Source organism: Callospermophilus lateralis, chromosome 3 (assembly GCF_048772815.1).
Source record: "Callospermophilus lateralis isolate mCalLat2 chromosome 3, mCalLat2.hap1, whole genome shotgun sequence".
In the NCBI taxonomy this organism is placed as follows: Eukaryota; Metazoa; Chordata; class Mammalia; order Rodentia; family Sciuridae; genus Callospermophilus; species Callospermophilus lateralis.
In genome coordinates this window covers 82197775-82223214 of record NC_135307.1, presented here as the reverse complement: position 1 = coordinate 82223214, position 25440 = coordinate 82197775, and the positions used below count along the sequence as shown (strand labels likewise).

Below are 25440 nucleotides of genomic sequence, written 5' to 3'. Positions count from 1 at the left end.
CAAGTTGGTGACTTTTGTGTTATGACTATGCCATGTATTATAATACATATGTTCTAAATATCAATATTTTTATCAGTATTAACCTAGAATAAAATTATCCCTCAATTTTACCAAAGTGTTCACTTGTCTAGGTTATTTGCTTCACTTTTCTTGAGGCTACTAGATAAGCCATTTTCTCTATAAAATCGAAACAAAAAGAAATAAATGGACAATCTGATTGTGTTTGCATTACAGAATCTTGGAGAGGCAGAATATGTAGTAGCACTTTTTATGTATATGTGCTTACTTGGTTACCCTGCGGACAGGATCAGTATTCTAACAACTTATAATGGCCAAAAGCATCTTATTCGTGACATCATCAATAGACGATGTGGGAATAATCCATTGATTGGAAGGCCAAATAAGGTAATTTTATGACCATAGTATGTTCTGTTATTCATCATCTTGGCAAGATGGAGTGACTTATATTTATTATGAATTACTTATACTGCTCCACCTTGCCTCTTTTCTGTCTTCTATTAAGATATGTGAGAAAATGAAATAATAGGAATTATAAATAATTTTGTGGCAATTCTGACAGTTTTACTGCTTTGCTGTGAACTTATATCTCAACTACTAGATTGAGATTTTTGTTGATATTAATCAGATATGTTTCTAAAACATTTAATTGGTAAAATTATAGATAACAAAATTTCATTGTAATTTAAGTACTATTACAGAAATATGAACTGAAGCATTTTTTTGTCTTGCAATGAGGTAATTTCAGCACCTTTTTAGTGTGTACATAGGGGGCTAAGGGTTGTCTTGGAGGATAAAGGAAGTTTGTAAAGTACATTCAAGCCTAAGGATTTTTTACAAATTTTTAATGTAATGAAAAATGATAAACAATATCAAAAGTAAATATGATTGATTTTATTAATGAAGGATTGAGTAAATTAGAATAATAAAATATAAATGTAACATTACTGATTGTTATGACTGTGGTAAGAAACATGGCTATGTAAAAGCTATTTAACCTTTTCTTGGAAATCATCCAAAATAACAGGAAAATGGGAGGAAGAGGGGACAAATTTCATTTTTAGTGAGATTACACAGATCAGGTGGCTTGGCTAAGATCAGGAAGAAAATATAGGAGGAAAAGAATTCTGTGGACTATTATTCAAGTGCCAGCAAAAACATTCTGAAGATGAGAAGCATACTTTTAAGGATTAAGTCACACTCTTGCTTTTCAAATGCAGATGTGGGATTGGTTCAAAGAAACCTGCAGGTGAGCTATATTTACAGAATGTAGACTCTCTGCTGTAGCTGGGAAAAGAAGGCCTTTTTTTGTGTGTGTGAAAATTATCCATCCTTTAGAAAACAGCCCCTTGCTCACCCTTAGCTAATTTAAGAAACCCACTTATTCAGTGATGAATTGTGAGAGGAAGTAGCACAAGCTCAATTTGTATAGGGAAAAAATGAGTAAAGGAATATTAAAACCTAGACAAAATAGGCTGGGAGCAGTAGTGCACACCTGTATCACAGCTACTTGGGAAGCTGAGCCAGTAGGCTCATTTGAGTCCAGGCATTTGAGGTCAGCCTGGGTAATAGTGAGAACCTATCTGGATAAAAAGACATGAATTTTAAAGTACTTATTGAGTAACCATCCCATAAAGAAAGGCTACAAAATAAAGAAATCCAATAATTCAGGAAGAAATTAAATGTAAGGTATAAGAAAATAAAACCAGAGGAATTAAAAACAAAATCAATAGCAATACAAAAGAATATACTACAGAGTACTGTAAAAGGAATATAGAGAGTGAAAAAGAAAAATTGATCACTTTGAAGTATAGCGAGTTTAGAAATACGAAGACCTGAGAAGATGGAAAGATCTCCCATGTTCTTGGATAGACAGAATTAATATTGTCAAAATTGTCAAAATGGCCTTACTACCAAAAGCGTTATACAGATTTAATGCAATTCTTATTAAAATCCCAATGACATTCTTCAGGCAACTAAAAAAAGCAATTGTGAAGTTCATTTGGAAAAATAAGAGACCCAGAATAAACAAAACAATCCTTAGCAAGAAGAGTGAAGCGGGAGGCATCACAATATCAGACCTTGAACTACAGAGCTAAATAGCATGGTATTGGCACCAAAATAAACATGTAAACCAATGGTACAGAATAGAGGACACAGAAACAAACCCACATAAATACAGTTATGTCATACAAGACAAGGGTACAAAAAACAAACGTTGGAGAAAAAGTAGGCCCAAATCTTTATCATGTTGGCCTAGGATCTGACTTCCTTAACAAGACGCCTAAAGTGCAGAAGTAAAATCAATAATCAATAGGGATGGATTGAAACTGAAGAGCTTCTTCTCAGCAAAGAAAACAATCAACAACATGAAGAGAGAGCCTATAGAATGGGAGAAAATCCTTACCATACACACCTCAGATACAGCATTAATCTCCAGGATATATAAAGAACTCAAAAAACTTACCGCCAAAAAACCAGATAACCCATTCAATAAATGGCTAAGGAACTGAACACACACTTCACAGAAGAAGAAATATAACCAATCAACAAATATATGAAAAAAAATGTTCAATATCTCTAGCAATTAGAGAAATGCAAATCAAAACTACTCTAAGATTTCATCTCACTCCAGTCAGAATGACAGTCATCAAGAATACAGGCAACAATAAGTGTTGGTGATGATGTAGGGAAAAAGGAACACTCATACATTGCTGGTGGGACTGCAAATTGGTACAGCCAATTTGCAGTATGAAGGTTCCTCAGAAAACTTAGAGAGGAACCACCATTTTTGACCCAGTTATTACCACTCCTGCCATAATACCCAAAGGACTTAAAATTAGCATATTAAAATAACACAGGCCCATCAATGTCTATAGCAGCTCAGTTCACATTAGCTAAACTGTGGGACCAACTTAGATGCCCTTCAACAGATCAATAGATAAAGAAAATGTGGTATATATATATATATATATACACACAGTGGAATACTAAGCCTTAAAGAAGAATGAAATTATGTCATTTGCTGGTAAATTGATGGAGCTGAAGAATATTGTGCTAAGCAAAATAAGAATCAAGAAGATGGAAGTAGGGTGGTTCTGGGGTTGGACTGCAGGGCGGGTTCAGTGATGTTAATAAGGACCAAGGTTCATTTCATCCTTTTGCCCAACCAGTCTTAGTGTGTGAACACAGCTCAGACAAGCTATTAACCTGGTCAGGAAGCAACAGAATTTCCAAGTGTGAAACCACACATTATAACAGAGAGCTTGTATCTAGAATATATATAAACTTCTATAAAAATCCTTACACAACATAATACAAAAATGGGAAAATTATTTGAACTGATACTAGAAGGCCTACAAGTAGCCAGTGAGACCCCTAAAATTCTTTACCATCATTAATTGTCAGAAATGTAAGTTAAAACACAATAATATACTACTGTGTATCCAATAGAGTAAGTAAAATTAAAAAGAATGACAGTATAATAAGTGTTGACAAGGATGTGGAACAATCTGGAACTCATGAACTGGAACATTGCTGTGAATATATATGTACAGTGGTGATATAGCAGTTTTGAAAAACAGTTTGACAGTTTCTTGTCAAGCTTAAGTATATACTTAACTATATTGCCCAGTAAGTTCACTCTTAGGTATTTATCCAAGAACAAGGAAACTATGTGTCTACAAAAATATTTGCACTTGAATATTCAGAGCAGCTCTATTCAAAATAGCATCAAAATTAATCAAATTATATACTTAAAATGAGCACATTTTCTTATATATAAGCTGTGAAGTTAAATTAAAAAGAAGTATTTCAGTAATTTCCTAAATGTAGAGGGATTATAAATTACAGTTTGTTAGAGGATAAACAGAACTTTTTTTTTTTAATTTGGAAAAAAAGGAATAAGGGCCTAAATGTTAAACCTTTCCAAACTTCCCTATTTGTAGGTATATTCTCAAACTAAACTAAAAGTATGATAAAGATTATTTGTTATTGTTATTCTTGTTTTCTTTCATGGAGGAATGCTGTGGACAAATACTAGGAATATACAGATTAATAAATAAGCATACTGTTACATTTCTGAGCATTAAACTTGGACACTACCAGTTAATAAGGCAAACATAGTGCCTGCTTTCATGAAGCTTGGCAGTCTAATAGGAGGAGACTATTGAATTCTAAAAATAATTACTAGCAAAGATAAAGACAGGTGTCTAAGTGTGAATAACTTAATGATAAGGGTATTGTGGTTTCTGCAATCTGTTTAACATTGTTCATTAACTTGCTTTTACAATTTCAATCCCCAAAGAAACACAGTCATGATTGGAATTTTGTTTCTTTGGGGATTAAGAGTAACGTGTTTGTGTCTAGCACGTTATTTAAATAATGTTATTTAAATAATGTCTAGAGCCTTTTTATTGTGGTTTTGAAAATAAACCATGTTTCTCATTATGTCTTCCTAGGTGACAACTGTTGATAGATTTCAAGGTCAACAGAATGATTACATTCTTCTTTCTCTTGTACGAACCAGGGCAGTGGGTCATCTGAGGTACGTAGGAAAAATTTTTAACAGCTTATTTAACTTTACTATTTCAATTTTGAATCTCAGTGGCAAAGTAGTTTCTAATTTTTATGTTTAAATTATATATAGTTATAATTAATTGTTACAGCAACTTCTGGTGTTTTTTGTTGGAATGTAACATTATCAAATTCCTTGTGTAGTTCACCATTGCTTTTGCTTACTGGATTTTTTACTCTTAAATGTTTTAGTAATTTTAGCTCTTTTATTCCTTAATTACTTTCAAAAATAGAAATTTTATCAAAAAATCTTAATCTGTCTGATAGAAATAGTATTAGAAATTAATCAGGTAAAGTCTCCTCAGAGGAAATTTTTCATCGTGTAGGATTCTGATTTTCCTCCACATATATACTCTTTCAGCTTCAGTGTTAAGGGAAAAAAGAGCCACGTGTTCTTCTAGGATTGAGAATTGTCAAAACAAACAATAATCTATTTTTATCATTTATTGTAGCATATTTATGTGTTACAGATTTATGGGAATAATATCTTTTTATTACAAAGCAGTCATTTAGTTTTATGTAAACCTTCATCTTATGTGACTTTGTATAGCAAAATTATATGGAGAGTTTGTTATTTTATTTGGTAGATATAAAAACAAGTGCCCCCACCGCCAACTCTTGTATGTTGTCATTAAGTCAAGATCTATTTGGAGCTTAATCTAGTTATGAAATTCCATTAGCCCAATAACTTTTATGTAAGAGTAAGCAAAAAATATAACATTTTAAGAAATTGTTTGGAGATAACATTTTAAATGGTTTATTTTTGTTTATTTATTGAAGTGTCAAGCATGTATTTAAAGTCTTTGCTTTTCCAAAAAGCCATTCCTTTCCTCACTGACATTTATAATTAATTAGCCATCGTTATGGTTTACGTAATTAAGATCTCTCAAAACTTTATGGTATGAATTTATGAATGCTGCTTCCACTTCTCCCTCTTTTTGCTTACACTGTAGTACCATGCCTCTTTCAGATTCCAGTGACTTTAGTTCTCTCTGTTCTTTGCTTTATTTTTCTGAAAACTTTTTAAAAGAGTTTTTTTGATGATGAAACCTTTATTGTACAAGTCAGCTTTCTGTCATTGTGACAGAATACCTGAGAAAAACAACTTAAGGTAAGAAAGATTTTGGCTCACAGTTTCACAAGTTTTAGTCTATAGTCACTTAATTCTTTTGTCTGTGGGCCTGTGGTGAGACAGAGCTTTATGGGTAGAAAGGGCATGACAGAACAAAGCTGTTTTAACTTCATGTGGCCAAGAAGCAGGAAGTGAAAGAGAAAGGGGCTGGTGTCTCAGTATACCCTTCTTCTAAAGTTTTCATCACCTCCCAATGATAAGTACCAAGCCTTCAACACATGAGCTTTTATATGGACATTCCAGATATAAATTATAACATTATGAAATGAAGAGTTAAAACAGAACCTGATTTCAGTATTTTCTTGCATATCAATTTTCTAAGTAAAAATACCTTTATCCAAATAAAATAGTCTTTGTATTTGCCAAACTTTTCTTTTGAAAATCCAACTTCTTCGTCAGGGTATCATCATGGTGATGGTGGTGTTAGAGTATAGATGTTTTATTTATGATTCCCATTACCCAGGTACCTTAGTCTAAATATCTTAACTAGACTTAACAAAACTCTATGTAGAACTTTTTGGTTTCTAGGGCTGATCCTTCATATCCTTTCTTTTATAAGTAGGAAAATATTTATGTTTCAGGAGACCAAGGAAACCTACTTACTCTTTGCCGTATTTTATCTTTTAATAATAGCTTCATTGAGATAGAATTCATGTACCATAAAGTTCACCTATTTTATTTTAGTTCTTTTCCATTTTTGAGACAGGGTCTTACCAAGTCGCTGAGAGTTTCAGTAAGTTGCCCATGCGGCCTCTAACTAGTGATCATCATGTCTCAGGCTCCTGAGTCACTGGGATTATAGTGAAGCACCACGCCCAACCAGTTCACCTAGTTTAAGTGTATAATTTAATGGGTTTTTAGCTGCAGAATTATACAGCTATCTCCACAATCAATTTTAGAATGTTCTCATTGCCTAATCAAGAAGTCCTATAATTACTAGCATTCGCTCCCCTTGTGTTCCCTCATAACCCTTGATAACCACTATTCCACATTCTGTGGATTTGCCTGTTCTGAGTACTTAATACAAATGAAATCATACAATATGTGGGGTTTTTTTGTGACTGGCTTCTTTCACTTAACATAATGTATTCAAGGTTTATTGATGTTGTAGGATGTATCAGTACTTCATTTCTTTTTATTGACCCATTCATCAGTTGATAGATAATTGGGTTGTGTCCACTTAGTGACTATTATCAATAATGCTGCTGTGAACATCCTTATACAAGTTTTTATATAAGATTTGTTTTCTCTTGGGTGTAAACATAGGAGTGGAATTATTGGGCCATTTGTAATCTCTATAACCTTTTAGATAACTGGCCATTTCTAAAGCCAGATTTGGACTTTTATCTTTGCCAGAGTATTCATTTTCAAACTTGTTTTGAACTAAAGCACTGCCATATTCTTTTATCCACACCTTTTTTCATCAGCATGGATATGTGAGTAGGAACCAGATTGTTAGCTTCAGTTCCAGAGTCCTTTTTGAGGACATTATGGAACTATTTAGAAGCCAGTATCATGGAACACTTCTGGTCCCTTTTCCATCATTCATTGTTCTCTTGCCCAGCTGATTTGTACAGTTTAGGTACCAGTGGACATGCTTGTGACCTGTTAGGAACAAAATAGTAATGCTAGAACTTCCTGTTATTTCTTGGAAGGGGTTCTTATAGAGTGCTGATTTTGTAGCTGAACAGTGTTCTTTTGCAGCCCTCTTCTGGGGACCAAGAAAGAAGGTGGTAATCCCCATTGCCCTGCTTTCAAGACAGAGCTCCAAGGAACCCTGCCCACTCATGCTTTTTGTCTTTGTTTTTTTCCCTGGTAGTTTTTTTATGTTCATAGTGTTTGATCATTCATTTATCAATTACTTTCAGAACCACCTGTTTTTTTGCCAGTGTGCTAGCTTCTCAAAATATAATAATATAGCATTCATGATCTCTGCCCTTATGGAGTTTAGAATTCATTAAAAATATCATGGGAAGATCCTACCCTTGAATCTGCAGATTTCAGTTCACCTGTTCATATATACAGCGGGTGTGACACAAAAACCTCTTCACTGCAATAGGACACCGAGAATTGGAGGGAAGAGTTCTCTCAGAGCAACTGGTGCAGGGGCCACTGTAATTGCACTGGTTCTTTGTTTGTGTTTACAGATAGAGCTTTCTGGATGTGAAGGGGAGAACTGAATATAATATAGTGATTGCCTCGGAAACAACAGTTTTAAGTCACCTGCTTCCACCATTACTCCTTTTTTCCTATGACAATGCTGTTGAAACCATAATTTCCTTTATAATATTTTTATGAGAGCTCATGCTAAATAGTTCTAGTGTTATACATCCAGTTAGGGGTGTGGAAGTACCCACCTATAGCTTGATTCCTTGGGGCTCTCAGGAAATATGGAGAAAATAAAAAAATATTTTTATTTTTAATATAATAAATTGTTATTATAAAACATTGTGGGAAGAGTTACTGAGGAAGTAAAATCTGACTTTGATGGAGCCTAAGAATTTGGTAGGCAAAAGAAGTAGAAGGAGAGCTGGTTCAGATTGACTTAACAGCAATAATACAGTAAATTGGTCACTGATAACTGAACTAGGTCATAATATTAATAGAGTTACTTGGAGCTTCTAAATCAATACATTGGATTTTTTTTTTTGGTGTGTGTGTGTGTGTGTGTGTGTGTGTGTGTGTGTGTGATCTTCTTCCCTTTTCCTAAAAAAGCCTACAAGAGATTAATAATAAAGCAGTAACTTTTTACTTGGTCTACTGGTCATGTAACATTGATTGCCTGTATGAGTTACCCAATGTATTAAGTTTTAAGAAGCTTTATGTTTTTGATTGCCCTAGCTTAATAGAACTATTTAGTGGAGTCTGGGGGGGAAAAAAAGAAAAAATAAGCTGCATAAACATGTTATTAATCTTGAAGTGTGTTAATTATTTTGTTTGTTTCACAAGGGATGTCCGTCGCTTAGTAGTAGCCATGTCGAGAGCTAGACTCGGACTTTATATCTTCGCCAGAGTGTCTCTCTTCCAAAACTGTTTTGAACTAACTCCAGCTTTCAGCCAACTCACAGCCAGACCACTTCATCTGCATATAATTCCAACAGAACCTTTCCCAACCACTAGAAAGGTAGGACATCTCTTTGTTGAATAGAGAAACATTTTTCATAATGGGAAACTGGGATCGTCTTACATATAACTACATTAGCCAGGAACATACAGTCACTGATTTAGAATACTCCTTATACCAAGGGACTTAATTAGATTTTCTACATAAAAATAATATCAGCTAACATTCATTGATTTTTACCATGTGTCTGGCCATTTGCTGTTAAGTAAGAGAAGTTAAGTAGTTGTAGCCACATATCTAGTAGATGCAAGATACAAGATTTGAAACCCCAGGCAGTCTGATTCCAGAGTCCATATGAGTAATCATTTTACTATGTATCCTCTCTTCTGTTTTGTAAGGAGAACTAAGCTATATACTCCATAACAGAATAATGACTAGTTTAGTTCTTAAGAGCTTATGTTCAAAAGAAATGGGGGACAGGAGAGCACATACTTTTAACAAAAAGATAAACTCAGAAATGCCACTCCCTTTTCCTACCAGCCTCCCTCTGTAGGTAAGCAGTCTTTTTAGATCATATTTTATTCTCTTTGCATAAAGGAGCAGATACTTGTTTATTTTCTTTTGGCATTTTCTTTCTTTCTTTTTTTAGTTTTAGGTTGACACAACATCTTTATTTTTGTACATTTATGTGGTGCTAAGGATCAAATTCAGTGCCTCATGCATATTAGGTGAGAATTCTACCACTGAGCCACAACCCCAGCCCCTCATTTTCTTTCTTATGTGGAGGTTAGTTAGCATACTACAGACTTTCAGGTTTTGCTTTTTTCATTTCATTTCATTAGCATTTTTGGTGGTGGAGGGGGTTCTGGGGATTGAACCCAGGACCTTGTCCTGCAAGGCAAGCACTCTGCCAACTCAGCTATATCCCCAGCCTCCATTCGATTTTAAGTAAAATTGTTTTAAATGTTCATGGTATACTTCATACTCCCTTCTCTCTTCCAAAAAAAAAAAGAAGAAGAAGAAGAAGAGGAAGTAGAAAAAGAAATTGTGTATTTTTATAATAATATCAAGTGTTTTTCTTTAACTACATTTTTATTTTTTAATTTTTTTTAAGAAATGCCGCTATGGATATATAGGAAGAAAGAGTAGTGGAGAGGTTTGATGGGGTGGTATCACATAAAACCCTAAGTGCTAGCCTTTGTGTTGTAGACACAATCCCTTATCTCTGTTCTTCTCGGTTGTTTATAAACCAATTATTAGACAGTTGTTCATTTTAAGATAGAATCCTTTTTCTTTATTAAGTTTTTTAAATTTGAATTTGTTATATATGACAGAATGAATTACAATTCATCTTATACATATAGAGCACAATTTTTCATATCTCTGGTTGTACACGAAGTAGAATCAGACCTCCTTTTTCTTCATATATATTTTTTGCCTTTATTATTTTCTGAATTGGTCCCTATCACAAGAAAGGGTAAAACTTTATAAGCATTTTATTAATAGGAAAGTTTTTAATTTTTATTCTAGGCCCATTTAGAAAGAAATATAAATTTTGTATTGTCTTCATTTGCTTTACTGTTTTACACTGCTACAGTAATATTTCTCAGATTGTTATGAGACACTACTCTGTAAGAATCACCTAATTCTAACCCAGGTCTATTGAATCTAAATCCCAGGGAGCGTGAGCCCAGACATCTGCAATTTAACAGACTCCCTAAGAGGACTCTGATAGACGTTACAAAGTGTGCAAAAGTACATTTGAATATTTACCACCATGACTAATAATAATGTGTTAACTTCTTCTATTTTAGAAAAACATAAATAGGAAGAATAATTTTAATATTTTCTTTCTGAATTATTTTATGAACACCTTTGGAGCATACACACCACTAAGAAGTGCTACGTTAGGGACTGGGGTTTTGGCTCAGCAGTAGAGCGCTTGGCTAGCACATGTGAGACTCTGGGTTTGATCCTCAGCACCACAAAAATAAATAAATAAATAAAGACATTGTTTCCAACTACAACTAAAAAATAAAATATGAAAAAAAATAAGTGCTACTTTAGACCATGTTGATTTATTTCCCTATTCAAACTATTTTCTCTTGTTAATTCTTCTAAAACCCATATTACATTTACCAGCTCAAAATTGTATTTAAAAACTAGTGACTCTTAACTTTCCTAGTTTGTAGCTTTTTTAGATTTAAATGGAATCATTACTTATTGGACTGTATACTTGTATTTTACTTATTTAATTTTTTTTAAACTATGCTTAAATCCTCCAAACCCAATGTTACTTACTAATAAGATACAAAAACAGCCTTCTATTGATATCTTAGTCTCTAGGGTTTTTCACTAGAAACTTAACTTTCTTTTTGCCTTCTTCTAGAATGGAGAAAGACCATCTCATGAAGTACAGATAATAAAAAATATGCCCCAGATGGCAAACTTTGTTTACAATATGTATATGCATTTGATACAAACCACACATCATTATCATCAGGTGAGTTCTCTTAAAATTGATTCTTATTTTCCTTGTTATAGAAAGAATTCTTCTCTTTTGTTAAATGAATCTTTAAATTTCTTGTGAGGAACCAACTAAAGTAGATTGTTGTTATTCATGTAGCATTCATGTTTTAAAGACATTTTTAAGTACATAACATTTGGCATACAATAAGGTACATGTGTTTAAAATGTACAATTCTAAATATTGTGACATACACACACACACACACACACACACACACACACATACATACACCTGTCAAGCCATCATCACAGTCAAGATAATGAACATCTGTTATCCTCCCAAAGTCTTCTTGTGCCACTTTAATCCCTCCTTGTTATCCTTCATCAGTGCCCTTTACACCTTCTGTAGGTCACCAAGGATCTGCTTTCTGCCATTAGTCTCCATTTTCAGGCATTTATATAAATGCAATCATACAGTATATATTTTTCTTCTTTGTTTTTTTGACTACTTGTTACTCAGCATAATTGTTTTGTATTTCATTTGCATTCATGATATATATATATATATATCAATAGTCCATTCCATTGTGTGGGTTTAGTGCAGTTTGCCCATTCACTTATTATAGGCATTTGGGTGGTTTAGTTTGGACTTTAACAAATGAAGCTGCTACAAACATTCTTGTACAAGTCCTTGCACTTTGTCTTGGTAAATATCTAGAAGTAGAGTTGCTGGATAATATGTTAAATATGTCTAACTTTCTCAGAAACCACAGCTCTGTTTTTCAGAATGAAAAACAATACCACTTTATATTCTCTCCAGCTTTATGAGAGTCTAGGAATTCAATATCTTCACCTATACTTGATGGAGTAGGTCTTTTTTATTTTAGCAATTCTGATGAGTAGGTATGTAGTGATTTCAGTGTATTTTTAAATTTTTATTATCCTAATTTGAGTGTCTTTTTATGTAGTGATTTGCCAACTGTATGTCTTTAGGGATATGTCTGTTCAGGTCTCTGGCTCATTTTTTTTAGTAGGTTGTATGTTTTAGTGTATTTATTGGACAGGTGTTTATGTATTTGGTGGCAAGTCCTTTATTAGATATGTGTTTTACAAATATTTTTCTCCTAGCCAGCTGCTGTGGCATATGCCTCTAATATCAGACTCAGGAAGCTGACGCAGGAGCATGGCAAGGTGGAAGCCACACTAGGCAACTTAGTGAGATCTTATCTCAAAATAAAAAAGGAAAAGGGCTGGGAATGTACAGCTATCCCACTCCTTGGTCTATACCCAAAGGGCTTAAAAATAGCATAATACAGGGATACAGACACATCACTGTTTATAGCAGCCTAATTCACAATAGCTAAACTGTGGAACCAACCTAGATGCCCTTCAGTTTATGAATAGATAAAGAAAATGTGGTGTGTGTGTGTGTGTGTGTGTGTGTACATATGTGTACACACACACACACATAATGGAATACTATTCAGCATTAAAAGAGAATAAAATTATGGCATTTGTAGGTAAATGGATGGAATTGGAGAATATAATGCTAAGTGAAGTTAGCCAATCCCAAAAAACCCAAATGGCAAATGTTTTTTCTGATATAATGAGGCTGATTCATAGTGGGGTTGGGGTGGAGAGCATGGAAGGATTAGACAAACTCTAGATAGAGCAAAGGGGAGGGAGGAGCAGGGAGGAGCATGGGAGTGGGAAAGATGATGAAATGAGTTGGACATTATTACCCTAAGTACATGTATGAAGACACGAATGGCATGAATATACTTGTGTACAACCAGAGATATGAAAAATTGTGATCTATATGTAAAATATGAATTGTAATTCATTCTGCTGTCACATATAACAAATTAGAATAAAAAATTTTTAAAAAGGGGGGGGCTGGGAATGTAGCTCACTGGTAGAGTGTCCCTGGGTTCAATCACACACACACACACACACACACACAAAAAAAAAAAATTTCCTCTTACTCTGTAATTTGTTCTTTCTTTTTTTAAGTAAAAACTCACTTCTAAATTTTGATGTTCAATATATAGAATTGTTCTCCTATAATTCATGCATGTCCTAAAAATTTTTGTAACCAAAGTTACAAAGATTTTCTTCTAGCAGTTGTATAGTTTTAGGTTTGACACTTACAGGTATGATATATTTTTGAGACTTTTTTGCTATGATTCCAGGTAATGATGAATGTTATTCATTTGCATGATGTTTCAGCATCATTTCCTAAATAGACTATTTTTTTCTTCTGTTGAATTGCATATCAGATTAGTAGTCAAAAAAAGCATTTGACCATATTGTGACTCTTATTTTTGGACTCTCCGTTCTACTGTATTGTTTCGTATGTCTGTCCTCTTGGGCATTATATTACCTTTATTATGGTAACTTTATAGTAAATCTTGAAATTAATCAACATGAATACTTTAGTTTTGTTCTTTTTCAAAACTATTTTAAATATTCTAGCTTCTTTGCTTTTCAAATTCAAAGTCATCTGGTTGATTTTGCCAAAAAAGCAGGCTGCAATATTTTTTATTTATTTTTTATTAAATCCAGGGCACTTAATCACTGAGCCACATCCCCAGCTTTTATCATTTTTTAATTTTGAGATAGGGTTTCCCTAAGTTACTTAGGGCCTTGCTAAGTTGCTGAGGCTGACCTTGAACTTGTGATCCTCCTGCCTCAGCTTCTAGAGTCCCTGGAATTACAGGCATGCACTGTCACACCCGCATGCTGCAATTTTTAAACAGTATGTTTTGAAGAGTAAAATTGTTTAGGATCAATGTGGGGAGATTAACATCTTAAAATATTAGTCTTCCTTTCCATAATATGATGTATATCTCTCCATTTACTTAAATCTTCTTTGGATGCTCTCATAGTGTTTATAGTTTTCAGCATATAAACCTTACAGGTATTTTTTTAGCTTTTTTGCTATTTCATAATTTCCAACAAGGTAAACAGAGGAAGAGAGGCCATGTTTTAGCTACAGATTGCTGTGATGTGCAGAAGGCTGAGCATTTATAGCTGCTCCAGTTTTCTAGTTGAGTGAGACCAACGTCTTGTGCCCTCCATGCCCCTCCCCTATACCCCTGGCCTTGTTTCTTGGCTAGGATCCTCTCTACCTCTCTCAAGAGTTCTTCACTGTTGGTCCTTTCTTGAGTTGGTGTGGCAATCAGTCCTAAACAGCTATTTTTCTAAGAAGCTTTACAGCATATTTCTTTGCTTAAAAATCAAATAGCTGTTCATGTTGTTTTCCTCTCTTGAGAATTTAGTATATATTTTGATCCTTAGTATATGACATCATATGCCTTTATTAGCAGACCTCAGGCATTGTTATCACAGGAGTTACATTCATAATATAAAATGGCCAGCAGTATTTTGGAGAATTCTAGCATAAACAGTATCTACTGGGAAGATGATATTAATATGAGAACGTGGCTTTGTACCACAGTGAGGTTTTGTTGTTGTTTTGTTTTTTCCTTTCAACTCATTGGGTTGTCTTTTTTTTTTTTTTTTTTAGACTTTCTTACAGCTACCACCTGCAATGGTGGAAGAAGGTGAAGAAGGTCAAAGTCAAGAAACAGAATTGGAAGCAGAAGAAGAGGCCATGCTCATTCAAGCTGATGACATACCAAGTCCGCCTAATGTCAGCTGTAGTCAAGAGACCCTGGCCTCTCAGCCTGATTCCACCCCCAATCAGACTGAGACCACTGCCAGTCAGACAGGAGCCAATTCCAGGCCAGAAACGGTTACTGCTTCTGTGCCAGGAGCTGTAACTACACCAGTAAAGGCAACCACCCCTCAGGATGCCACATCTGCCCTAACAAAGACCAACTAGCCAAATCAGTCCTTTTTAGGGAGGACATTCAGTCATAAAGTCTAAGTAAAGTTACTTTTGGTATTTTACATTTGCTTCTGCTATTTCAATGGCACTAACTAATGTGCAGTCCTTATTTTTGTTAACTGGTTGTCCTATAAGTATTTTTAAATTATATGTATGTAAACAGTTCAGTTTAATTTACTTAAACAGAAAGGCAAATAACTATTCCTTTGATATTTGATCACTGAGTGTATCTATAATGTATCTATCCTAATATGATTTCCTCTAGAATACATAAGACATACTTCACATTTTTAACAAACTCTAGAGAAAAGGACAAAATACACTGGAATTAACTATAAGTTTCCTTAAACAAATGTTCCAATTAGAGAGGAAATGGTTTCTTCTGTCATGCATACTGTGGGATATTTAAGTTCCATCATCTTTGATTTACCTTTTGTTTTTTCTGTAAAGACATTCCACTAAGAGCCATAAAGATTTCTGTAGTTTATCAAAGAGGTTTCCTTCCCAAGAATCTCAGAATGTATCAGAATTACCTAGGTTTGTTGTTTATTCTTAGAGTTCACCTCAGACTTGGGGAATCAGAAACTCAAAGGTTACAACAGGTCCTGCAGTCTGGTAGTGTTTGGGTTACTGGCAGTGTAGCATCAGGTAAGGCTGGTGAGGTTAAAGCAGGATTTGTCACTCAGCTAAACAGGAAAACTCTGGGCAGAAAGCAGGACCCAGATTCTGGGCAACAATTCAGCTAACTTCACTCTTTGTGCAAGGTAGAAGACTCCCAGTGTGGAGTTCTGTTTTGTGTCATTTAGTTTTCTTTGTGGATAACAATCCACAAGGAGACCTTCAGGTGTGAAGTGCATCATATTTGGGAGGGTAGAGATATTAGGACCTTCCTATTCTAGTGTGATTAGCAAACCACTAGCCTTGGTTATCTTTGAAGTTTATTAGAAATGTGGAGATATGACCTCTGCTCCAGACCCATTAAATCTAAACCAGTATTTCAGCAAAGTTCTCAGCTGATTTATTTGCATTTTCTGGTTTGAGAAGCACTATAATGAGATTATTGTGTTTTTTGACTACTGACCTCTGCCTATAAGGACTGTAAATGGGGTGGCCAGAGCACAAGAGATGGATATATCTATATAGGGTAGGGGAAATTGCACTTATTCTCTTTACCCCATTTTGATTGTCTGCTAGGCTGGCTGAAGGAGCACTTCCCCAAAGCATATCTACTTAGAGAATTTGAGGAAAGAATAAGAATTGTACCTCTCATCCTGGCAGTTTAAAGGGATGGTTAATTCATAAAGAAATTAAACCCAGAAAATTCTATCAGTTGTTTTTTTGAGCGACCAGTGTTTGCTCAATTCTACCAGGCCGTGGTGGATATGATTCACACTCTCACCTTACAGTGTGTCTAACTTCATTAGAACACTGTGTAAATGTTAGGAGAGGAGGGGGAAGTGAAGGGAAATGAAAAGGAGTCAAATGTGAAGGAAACTATCCTAGGAATCCCTGGTCTATTTGTTATCAGAGTAAGGATCAAGCCAGTCTGTTACATAATTTCTCTGATATAAGAATTTGAAAGCAGGTGTTGTGGGCATCTGTATGAGGAATAGCACTCACGGAATTATTTTCATTTGTGAATATATGGTATCAGGCTAAGCAAGACAGAAAGAAGCTTTACTGTATTACAGTGTTTCCTGGAAAAGATTGATTTTTTTTCTCTCTACCCTTTAGAGGATATGAATTATGATATCTGCAACCAAAATAAACAAACTGCTAGGCAGCTTTCTCAAACTGTTTTCCAAGTGTCACTTAGAAAATCTCTTTGTCTAACTGGATGACCATACTTTTTTCTTTGCTGCTTGATTTTTCTACCACACTTTAAAAAACAAATGCAGGCAGAAGATGGGTAAGCCTTTTGTCAAAGGAATTAAAAACTGGATGCGGATAGGAGGATTAAATTTTCACTCACTAGGAAGGCCAGAGAGTTACAGAAAATCATGGAACTTTTAAAGGAATTTAAGAGATTCTTTTTTAAAAACAATGAGGAAACAGAATGGAGAGGCTTAACCTGGCTGGCAAATGGGGCTGAGGACAAAATTAAGTCCATACTCCTAAGGCAGTGTTTTATTTATATTTCAAATCTATAGGAGTGATGGCTTTTACCAATTCAAGAGTTTTCTATATAATATGAGATTCTACAGACAGGTACTAGAGTCCTTGACTATTGCAGATTAGTGTTCCCATTGCTCTCCATCCTGTTTTTCATATTTGAATATGTCATGATTTGGAATTCTATTTTTAAAAAGAGACCAAAAAGATGCATGCTAAGAGATTGAGCATGAAATAAGCAATTCAAGTACTGAGACTTTTTTTTTCCCCCCACAAAATGCTGAGTTAAGAAAGTTCATTACCAGCAGCTGAGAAATAATAACTCCATTGATTTGGGCAAATGAATGAGTAGATCTAAATAAACATTATCAGAGCTCTTGAAGTTGGTGTGATGGTAAAAGTTCAGATGTTTTGCTAAATACTAAAAGAAACTGCATAAGTGGATCATTTGTGTTTCTAATAAAAATGAAGTTTTTATGATCAAGAAATAGCACGATATTAAAAGCAAACTTTGGACTCACCCTGACCTTGCTTAAATTTCACCTAATTTGCTTATCGGCCTTTGATTTGAACTTAGGCAGATTTTACAATTTTATAATCTCTGTAAGCCCCAGTTTTCTTAATAAAAACAGGGAAGAAATCTGCTTGAGGTTGTTAGTTTGTTTTATAGAATAATGTTTATGAAAAGATCCAGCTCCTAGGCACTCAGCAAATACGTCTCTCTCCTCATTTTTCTCCAAAACTTTGTGACAATGTAGCTAGTAAGTTGTCAACTAATCCTTTAACTTGACCACCTACCTATGTCCTTATCCAGAGAGCACAAAGGATGATGAAGGGGACATGTGATGCAATTGACATTTTAGGATCTATCAAAGATCAGGTCTTCTGGTTAGTGACTTCTCAGTCAGTCCATTAGAGCATTGAGGGTAGTCTCTGCTGAAACTAACATTCTCACAGAACAGTGTGACCAGAAGGATAGTCACTAGGTTCCATCATGCTTCTGATACGTGGAACTAATCAGGTCTAACAGTTGTGAATCCTGTACTGCCCCATCCTTAAATCATTTGTTATTGGATTTTCTTGGCTTTGTGCCTTGTGTGTGCTATTTTCTTATTTTTCAGTCATTCAAATGGTGTTTTCAGAGCTGTTTCTTCAATTAAGTCAAGATACAAAAGATTAAAAAAAAAAAAAAATCCTTTTGTAGGAGCCAGAAGAGCTATAAAAGATAAGCAGTGCTTTCTGTAGAAAACTCTTGGCCATTACCTTTTGTAATTATTAGGCAATCATTGATGTTAATAGATGTTTAAGAATGGTGGAACTGGAACTGTACTTAAAGCCAGGCTTGTAAGTGAAGATATGGGAGGCTATATTTCCTTTACCCACTGGTACTTGTTAGTGCCCAGAAAAAAGCTTTAATTAAATGGGATCTAGAAGCTTTTAATGCTCTGGTTTTTCTTCCTAGGAACAAACCCTAGCCCAGTCCCCTGGAGCGAGGCTCAGAATACAGCCTGCTTACCGCTGACAGTGTGCCAACTGTATTCTCTTAGCCCTCTCCCTTTGGCTTACACAAATTGCTGTGGTTGGTTAAGCTCTTTCACTTACATACAAAGTTTCTGGTCCTATTACTGTTCAGCAGATTTCAGAAAATACTACTCTTGAAAAATACTCTGAACAACCAATTTCCTTGGTCAAGTATGTTTGGGAAACAAAATGAATTATTATTCCCCATTTGCAAAATCTCACTTGGCCAAATAAAGGTTCTAAGAAGTTCTGCTGGAAAGAATCATGTTTATAATGTACCATTTCTCAAACTTTAGACCATAGAACATTTTTTTTTTTCTTTTTTGGTACTAGGAATTGAACTCAGGGGCACTCTATCACTGAGCCACATCCCCAGCCCTATTTTGCATTTTATTTAGAGGCAGGGTCTCACTGAGTTGCTTATCACCTGGCCATTGCTGAGGCTGACCAGCCTCAGCAATCCTCCTGCTTCAGCCTCCGGATCCACTGGGATTACAAGCATGCACCACTACACCAGGCTTTTTTTTTTTTTTAATTAAAACAACTAATGTAACCATTTCCTCGGAACACAGCTTAGTAACCAATATCTTTACATCAGTGAGAACTTGGACTCATCCTTAAAAAATAAAGCCCAAATATTTTTTTTTTCTCTTAAGTAACCAGAGACTGAAATGACATCTGAAGAAAAACTACAGGTGAGTGATTTGTATAAAATGTCATATCATAGTGTAATTTGTTTAGTGTCATGTGGCATTAATACCAACATCCTGAAATGGCAAGTTAATAAGTTTGACCAATGAAACATGACATTCCTTCATGTGAGCCTCCTAAGAAAAGGTCAATGAGCTTTCTCTGTTTATGTTTTAATTTGAGACTCCAGAATTTCACACCAAGCTTTTCTTCTTATTTTCTATCATACAGTGAGAGTTCATATTTCTGATGTGTCTTGTGTTCTCCATTATTTGTATTTTTAAAGTTTAAATTTTTTAAAAAAAATTATTTATTTTGTTCATTTTAGTTATTGATGGAACTTTATTTATTTTTTTTTAATTTATATGTGGTGCTGAGAATCGAACCCAGTGCCTCACACATTCCAGGCAAGCACTCTACCCCTGAGCCACAACCCAGCTCCTTAAGAGTTTTTTTTTTTTTTTGTACCAGGGATTAAACTCAGGGGCATTCGACCACTGAGCCACGTCTCCAGCCTATTTTTGTATTTATTTAGAGACAGTATCTCACTGAGTTACTTAGCACCTCGCCATTGCTGAGGCTGGCTTTAAACTTTTGATCCTTCTGTCTCAGCCTCTTAAGCTGCTGGGATCACAGGTATGCACCACCATGCCTGGCTAAAAGTTTAAATTTCTGAAAAGAAATTGCTTATTTGACATAGCCAGTAGAAGTGAGCCAGAAATAATGGAAGAAAATTAAGACAAATACAAAAATGAATACAATTTCATTACATTAGATTTAAATACAATTTCAAATACATTCGAATGTTAAACACTGAGGATCCACAGATTTACCTTGCATCAGACAAGTTGAATTCTCTCTTGCTTGATCTCCAGAAATGACTGTCCCCACAATCTCCTTCCCCTCCATCTATGATTTCACACTGCACATTCACTTCATAATTTTGTTGCAATTTAAGTTGAATACCTTGAAAATAACTCTTTGAGAGATGCCTGATTTGATATAAAAAGATCTTTTGAGAAGCTGAGGTAACTTTTTTCCAAAAGTTCATAGCTCTGAATGGGAAGTTGTGAGTAAAAAACAGTATCTGCTTTAGTTCATTAGTTCACTTTGGCCATGTTTATTTGGTTGGCTTTTTCTTCTGGTTTCACAAACTGGACTGAAAGTGCTCTGTTACTGTATTCTCATTACCCTTGGCTTTGAGTAGCACCTTCCAGTATACTGGTTTCTTTTATTCTCGACTGCCTCAAGAATAGCAGTGGAAGAGGAGTAGACTTATTTAAATTACATTTCATTTTGGACAACACTTCACTGTAGTGTTTTGAATTCAATATAACAAAATGTTGCAAGATGTCTTCGCAACTCTAATTCTGTGTGTTTGCAGACTATTGAGTACCTTCTGTGTGCCAGGCAACTAGGCTAGAAGCAACTAGGCTAGAATCATGGATAACTCTAAGGGTGAATTGTCTAGGCCACCACAGTTGATTGAACTGGGACTAGAACCAGGCAAATTCCATACCATGCTGTTCTTTAAACTTCCTTGAGACACACTGAAATAGAAGCAGCAACACTTAGGTTTTCCACATAAGTAAAATGAGCCTACTAAGAATTCCTGTGAGACTTAGCATACCAGGGAAGAGGCTGGTTTGCCAAAATAAGGATAGGAAATAAGAGATCTGTAGAAAGAATGCTCCAGTGTTTGCAATATTTGTACTTTTAGAAGAAAGCCAAATTAATATTTTAGTTTGAAAAATGTATGATAACTCAATGGGAAAGAACTCTAATGTGGTACTCTGTTCCTCCAAAACACTAATTATCCTAAAGCCATTTTGTATTTTAAACAATGGAAGAACAGGTTAAATAGCAATATTCTTAAAAAGAGTGTAGTGTCTAGTAAAGGGACAGATAGGTTTGACTAAAATCAGCACTTCAAATTACCATTAATACACCAACTGGTTTGGCTTTCCAGTTAACTCCTATCACAAACCCAAGTACTTGTGCGTTTGAGAGTTGAAAAGAATATCCACATGAGTTAAAGTTCCCAAGGATATAAGTTTATTTGTAAAATGGTTTGAAGTAATATGCTCTTACAGAATTACAGAAATAAGTTTTTAAAGGCTGCCATTGCACATCTTGATCTAGTTGAACTCATTAAAAGAATAGGCTCATGTGGGCAAGCAGAGAATAAGTCCTCTGCTGAAACACAACCCTATCTTAGGGGAAAAGTCATGAATGTCAATTGTCATTGACACTTCAATAATTTAATTGTTCTTAACTTGCCGTACTACTATTAATAGTAGTATACTCAAAACTACTGTTAATAGTAGTCGTGGGTAGCTGGATGCAGTGGCACATGCCTGTAATCCCAGCAGCTCGGGAGGCTGAGAGGGGAGGACCAGCCTCACCAAAAGCTAGGTACTAAGGAACTCAGTGAGATCCTCTCTAATAAAATACAAAATAGGGCTGGGGATGTGGCCCAGTGGTAGAGTGCCCCTGAGTTTAATTTCTTGCCAAAAGAAAGCATTTATTTTGTCTATGTCAGTATTGGTTTTGACTATGTTTTTATCTATATAAATGGAATCATAAAGAAAGTGCTTTTCATGTTTCCCTTTTTAGATACACTGATCTTTTCAACATCAAGTAGGAAGGAAGGAGTCAGTAGGTTAATTAAGCACATTTTCTCAAAAGGCCTTCCTCTCCCCCATTGTACCAGAGTGTCATCTTTGTCACAAATATGTTCATTAGCTATGTTCTTCAAGATTATTGGATTTGTTAGTCCTTGTGGGCTCTTAGGAGCATCTTGTCAATTACACATCCTGCTGGGATATTTATTGGACTACACTGAATCTATAGTAATTGGCATCTTTACTATTTAGGAATAAGGTGCCTTTTTCTATTAGGCCTCCTTTAATTTTTGACTATCATTTGTTAAATTTATTCCTAAATGGCTAATTTTTTTGCTATTATAAATGATTCATTTTATTACATTTGTAATTGGTTGTTAATCAGCATATAGAAATATGATATTTTTGTATGTTTAGTTGGTATACTTTGTTGAATTTATTATTTCATATAGTTTGTAGATTAATTACTATTATAAAAGTTTTATTATCCTCTTTGATCTTTATACTTTTTCTGTCTGTATGCCTTTCATTTATTTTTTCTATCTTATTGATCTGTTGAAAACTCTAGTGATGAATGGAGGTGATCAGAATAAGTACATTTGTTTCTTCCCAGTCTTGGAGGCAAAGATTTCAATGTTTTATCATTGAGTGCAGCATTTGTTATAGGTTTTGTTGAATATTTTTAGGCATTTTTTATTAATTTCTATAAAAATGATATATTTTATCAGATTTAAGTTTCTATACCTAGTTTACTGTTTTTAAGTCAGTACCCATCATAATCTAACGCTTTTCTCTCTTTGGCTGTTAGTAATGACTTACATTAATTCATTTTTCTATTAATTTTTTTCTTTTATTTAAAGCCATAAATTGCCATTCTTCCCATGTCTAGTAATTTTTATTGGAATACTGGACACTAAAAATGCCATGTTGTTGAATGTTTGGGTTTTGTTTTCTTCCTTTAAAGAGTGTTGAAGTTTGTTTGGGCACGTAGTTACTTGTGGATCAGATCTGTGGGTTTTATTAAGCTTTTTATGCTTAAGTTGTGACCCATCTGTGATCCCTATTGGATGCCCCAGGTTTTCAATGAAGTGTCTCTAGTAGGGGTGGTTTACATGTAAATATTTCTTCATCTTGTGTGAGCTCTGAGAATTGTATAGCTTTTCACTGGCATTCCTTGCTTGACTTCTGGAGTTTTATCCCATGCACTAACCAAGATTTGAGAGGATGCCTCTTCAGATTTCTAGAGCTCTTTCTGTGTAAAATACTCCCTTTTCAGTTAACTCTGCCTCGTAAATTCTAGCCAGTTCAGCCTCCTCAACCTTCTAATCCCTCAAATTTGGTGAAACAGCTAGCCTTCTACTTGAGTTCTCCTTTACTATGCTGCTGACTGGAAATCGCATCCAAGCAAAAAGCCAGGACAGTTACAGGACTCACCTTGCTTATTCCTTTTTGTTCAGTGATGAGACCTGTTTTCCTGTGGTTCTGTGTCTGAAAATAGTTGATTCACATATTTTGTGTAGTTTTCTAGTTGATTATAGTGGGATGATAGAGTACTACTTTATGAGCAGCATTAGTTTTTCATATTAAAGCAAGTTTATATTTCTAATCTTCTAAAAATAATTTCTATATTTTTTGATAATATTTTGTTAGGATTCTTGCATTTATGTCTTGATATTGGTCTATAACAATAATTACATTTGAGTAATTTATAATTATAATGATTAATACATAATATACTATATTAATAATACTAAAGTATTGATTATTAAATAATTGTTACTACTAAGTAATGATTATTACTTATTGTCAGGTTATCAAGATTATGCTGACCTCAAATTAAATTAAGATGTATTTTCTTTTCACTGGAAAAAAAGCATATGTAAATTTGGTATTAGTTTTAAGTGCTTAAAACAATTCATATGAGAGAAGATTGTAGGAAGATTTGAACTATATTCAATTTATATAATAGTTTAAAATTATTCTATTTCTTGTGTTGGTTTTAGTCAGCTACATTTTTCTAAGAATTTGTCCATTTCACCTGAAATTTTCAAATTTTATATTTCAAATATTTATATTTTCAAATTTGTATTTGAAAATAAGATAGATTATAGCATAACTTTAGCTATTATTTACACATTCTATATCACATCTTCATCAGCATTCAGTTCAAAATATTTCCTAATTTCCATTGTGGTTTCATTTTAGCCCACATTTTCTCATTTTCATTGAAAATCTTTTGGAACTTTATAAAGATAGTAGTTACACAATATTGAAAATGCAATAAAGCCACTGAATTATTCACTTCAAAGTGGTTGCATTTATGTAATTGCTTACTCTTAAGTAGTTTATTATGTGTTACATGAATTTATTTCAAACACCTCACCTTTTAAAAAGTGCATTACTCAATTTCTAAGCATTTAGACATTTTGTTATTCTAGCTTCATTCCACTAAGTTTAAAGAACATATTCTATCTGATGCTAATCCCTTGAAATTTACCATAACTTTTATGTTTTGTTTTTCTAAGTAAATGTGAAAAGATTATTTATTTTGTGTATTTTGGTGTGTTTTTGTGTTAATCATTTCATTTAAATCCCTTATATCATTTTTCTTTATTTTTTAAATCTGCTTGTTCTGTCAGTTACTGATAGATTAGTTTTTTAAAAATCCCACTATGATTGTAGGTTTATTCTTTTCTATCAAATTTTGTTCTGTATATTTTGAGTCTTTATTAAAAGCATAGAAACAGAATTATTCTACCTTCCTAGTGGATTAACTTTAATACTGTCCCTCTTTTTTTACTTGAGGTATGCTTCTTGTCATAAAGTCTACTTTGTCTTATATCAATATAGTACAGCAGTTTTCTTTTCCTTTTTTTCAACTCTCAACCTTCCATATTCTTGTATTTAGGAATTTTCTATTATAAGCTACATATTATTGGGCTGGGCATTTGGTTCTACCCTACTTATGCTAATAAGTTGTGCATTTCTGGCAGAAAGCATAAAACTCGTGGGTGATAAGCAAAGCGCAGTTAGCAGCATGAGCATGGGTATGTTTGTTTGTGTCACATCCTCTTGCTCTCCAAGTCCCACAGAGGTAATGTGGAGGGTCCAGATGGATGCCTTTGCGCTCAGTGGATTGTGAGAAACATTTGGGAATCCCCCACTTTCATAGCAAGCAACAACAAGCCTGCTCTTTATCACCAAGGGAGACATTACCTCATCCTCAAGGTATTTTGTTGCAAACTCAACCCTCTAGAGAAAAGGCCTAAGTGAAAAGCAGCCATGTGTCCTTGGCACACCCCACAGAGCCTGGAGGGGTACTCTGTGGTTGTGAGCTCACCATGTCTCTTTGTAATTGTATCAGGGATTTTTGCTTATTGTA

General features: G+C 34.4%; 1 protein-coding gene across 1 annotated transcript in view; it reads left to right on the top strand.

Annotated features, from left to right (window-relative positions):
- Aqr (aquarius intron-binding spliceosomal factor) overlaps positions 1-18664 on the top strand; it is a 113650-nt gene extending 94986 nt beyond the window's left edge. Inside the window, exons 31-35 of the mRNA XM_076850517.1 lie at positions 235-405; positions 4479-4564; positions 8675-8849; positions 11179-11292; positions 14788-18664. Coding sequence (XP_076706632.1) covers positions 235-405; positions 4479-4564; positions 8675-8849; positions 11179-11292; positions 14788-15105 — 864 coding nt within the window. The 3' untranslated portion in view covers positions 15106-18664. The remainder of the gene's footprint in view (positions 1-234; positions 406-4478; positions 4565-8674; positions 8850-11178; positions 11293-14787) is intronic.
- The last annotated feature ends 6776 nt before the right edge of the window (positions 18665-25440 follow it).